The sequence below is a fragment of the Miscanthus floridulus genome, chromosome 8, assembly GCF_019320115.1.
Source record: "Miscanthus floridulus cultivar M001 chromosome 8, ASM1932011v1, whole genome shotgun sequence".
In the NCBI taxonomy this organism is placed as follows: domain Eukaryota; kingdom Viridiplantae; phylum Streptophyta; class Magnoliopsida; order Poales; family Poaceae; genus Miscanthus; species Miscanthus floridulus.
In genome coordinates, this window is record NC_089587.1 from 174,659,255 (window position 1) to 174,661,428 (window position 2,174).

The window sequence follows — 2,174 nt, forward strand, 5'->3', positions numbered from 1 at the left end:
CGCTTTTTAGCTAAAGTATAGCACGTTCAAACTTAGATTATCATGATATAATTTTTCTAGTTGCAACGCACAAGCATGATCTTACAGCCTGTTTGGCTAGGGTGAAACGATCATAAACGATCGTAAATTTTCAGCCAGAATAGTATTTTTTTCTCACTATAAATCCAACCAGCAGTACTTCTTCACGAACCAGCAACGAACCAGACCAGCCAAACGAACAGGCTGTTAGCGTCCAATAAATTTTGGATTCTGTAGACCCCATTCAAAGCAACTAGAGTCTAATTAGACTTTACTCCATTATCTAAATCCAAAGCACCTCTACCTACAGCTATCATTTTTATTGCCGAGAAAAACGTACATCACAGTCATGAATCCAGGCAACCAGGCAACGGCTATAGATAAACCAATTGCTCAAGAAACATAGCATCTCACGGTCTCACCCTCTCCTTAATCCTTATGCAGCGGAGGGATGGTCCTTGAGGAAGCCGAGGAGCAGGTCGTTGACCTGCTCTGGGAACTGCTCCTGCACGAAGTGGCTCCCCTCCGGGATGTAGGTGATCTTCAGGTCCGGCATGAAGTTGTCCATGATGCCGCCGCGCATGGCGGTCTCGAACCCCGGGAACTTGAAGCAGTAGTCCTTCTCCCCCATCACCATGAACACCGGCACCTGGAACTTGGCGTCCAGCCGGTTCGGGATCTTGTGTAGAGCTCTGCATGCCCAATCAATTTTAATTCCATGGAAGCAAAAGCAACGAACATCATCAGAGTCTTTAGGGTCTGTTTGGCTGGCGAGACGAGAGACGAGAGCAGTGCGAGCGGTGGCTACCTGTACGGCATCTGGAGTGGGTATCGGAAGCCGGACTTCTCGTAGAGCTTGGCGTAGGCGTCCAGGTCGTCCTCGGTGAACCACTCCGGCAGGGGCGTGGACAGGTCGGCCAGGTCCATGATCTCCTGTCCTTCCTTGGCAATCGGGATCTCGGCGCGTGAGAAGAGCACGTAGACGGTGCGCACCACGCGCCTCACGTCGAACCGGCCGAAGTCGGCCTCCGCCCTGCCCGGCTCCTGCAGAAGAAGGAACACCAGCTGCAGAGTGTCGACCGGAGAGCTGAGAGGTGATGCATGCAGTCAGTGGAGTGGTACGCACGCGCCAGCGCAGGACGTAGAAGCCTTCGGGCAAGGCGTCGATGGCTATGGGTACCGGGTTGAAGGGGATGCCCAGGCACACCACGCCGCGGGTGCGGTCCGGGTGCTGCAGCGCGAACTCGTACGCCGGAAAGCCGCCGAAATCTTTGCCCACCAGGAACGCCTGCAAATGTGGCATGGCAACGCTCACTATCAGTGGGTCACGGCATGCATATATTTTCCGTTTGGTGGTGAGCTGTTGCTTACCTTTGGGACGCCGAGGGCGTCGAGGATGCCGAGCACGTCGGCGACGAGGTCGTCAAAGGAGACCTCCTCGTGCTCCGGCGGCAGGTCGGACAGCCCGTACCCACGGCAGTCCGGCGCGATGGCACGGTACCCCGCCGCGGCCACGGCCAGCATCTGGTGGCGCCACGTGTACCATATCTCCGGGAAGCCGTGCAGGAACACCACCGTGCCCAGGTCACCTGCAATGCAACACACAAACCAACAGCACAGCCACAGACCGTGGCCCATCATCGATACTCTGCTTTCTCCGCTGGGAATGGGATCCTGCAACTCAAGCAACGATGATGGCAGAGCTCACCTTTGCCTACTTGCGCGACGTGGAGGTTGAGCCCTCGGATGGGGAGGTGGGTGTGCTCGATCTCCTGCGCCATTGCTGCTTGCTCTTCAAGGCCGAACGGCGAGCGAGATATTTCATCAGTTTTATAGGGAGACTAGGGAGAGCAAATGGACGCACATCAATGTACAGTCAGTCTGCCGTCTTAAAAACGAAAAAAAGAAGGCTAATCAGTCTGCCGCGTGTCTGCTCTGCCTTGGACTTGTCGTTTGGGTCCTTCCGCAGGTCCGCTACGGGAACATGGTCTTTTCCGAAGACGAGCACAAACACTAGACAGGGTGGAATCATAGAATCGATGGATCAGGTATCTCTGCACCAGCAGTCCAGTACCCAGGGCCGGAGCCAAAGGGAGGACGGAAGGGGCCATGCCCCCTAACATCACAATAAATTTTTTATTTAATATAAACCTCAT

At 54.7% G+C, this 2,174-nt stretch overlaps 1 protein-coding gene across 1 annotated transcript; it reads right to left on the reverse strand.

Annotated features, from left to right (window-relative positions):
• Window positions 1-454: 454 nt before the first annotated feature.
• Window positions 455-1,825, reverse strand: LOC136474059 (uncharacterized). Its single transcript, XM_066471675.1, has 5 exons — window positions 1,727-1,825; window positions 1,390-1,607; window positions 1,145-1,306; window positions 827-1,062; window positions 455-710 (listed from the first exon to the last, which is right to left on the reverse strand). The coding sequence occupies exons 1-5, from the start codon at window positions 1,797-1,799 to the stop codon at window positions 455-457; spliced, it is 945 nt and encodes a 314-aa protein (XP_066327772.1). The 5' UTR covers window positions 1,800-1,825.
• Window positions 1,826-2,174: the final 349 nt, after the last annotated feature.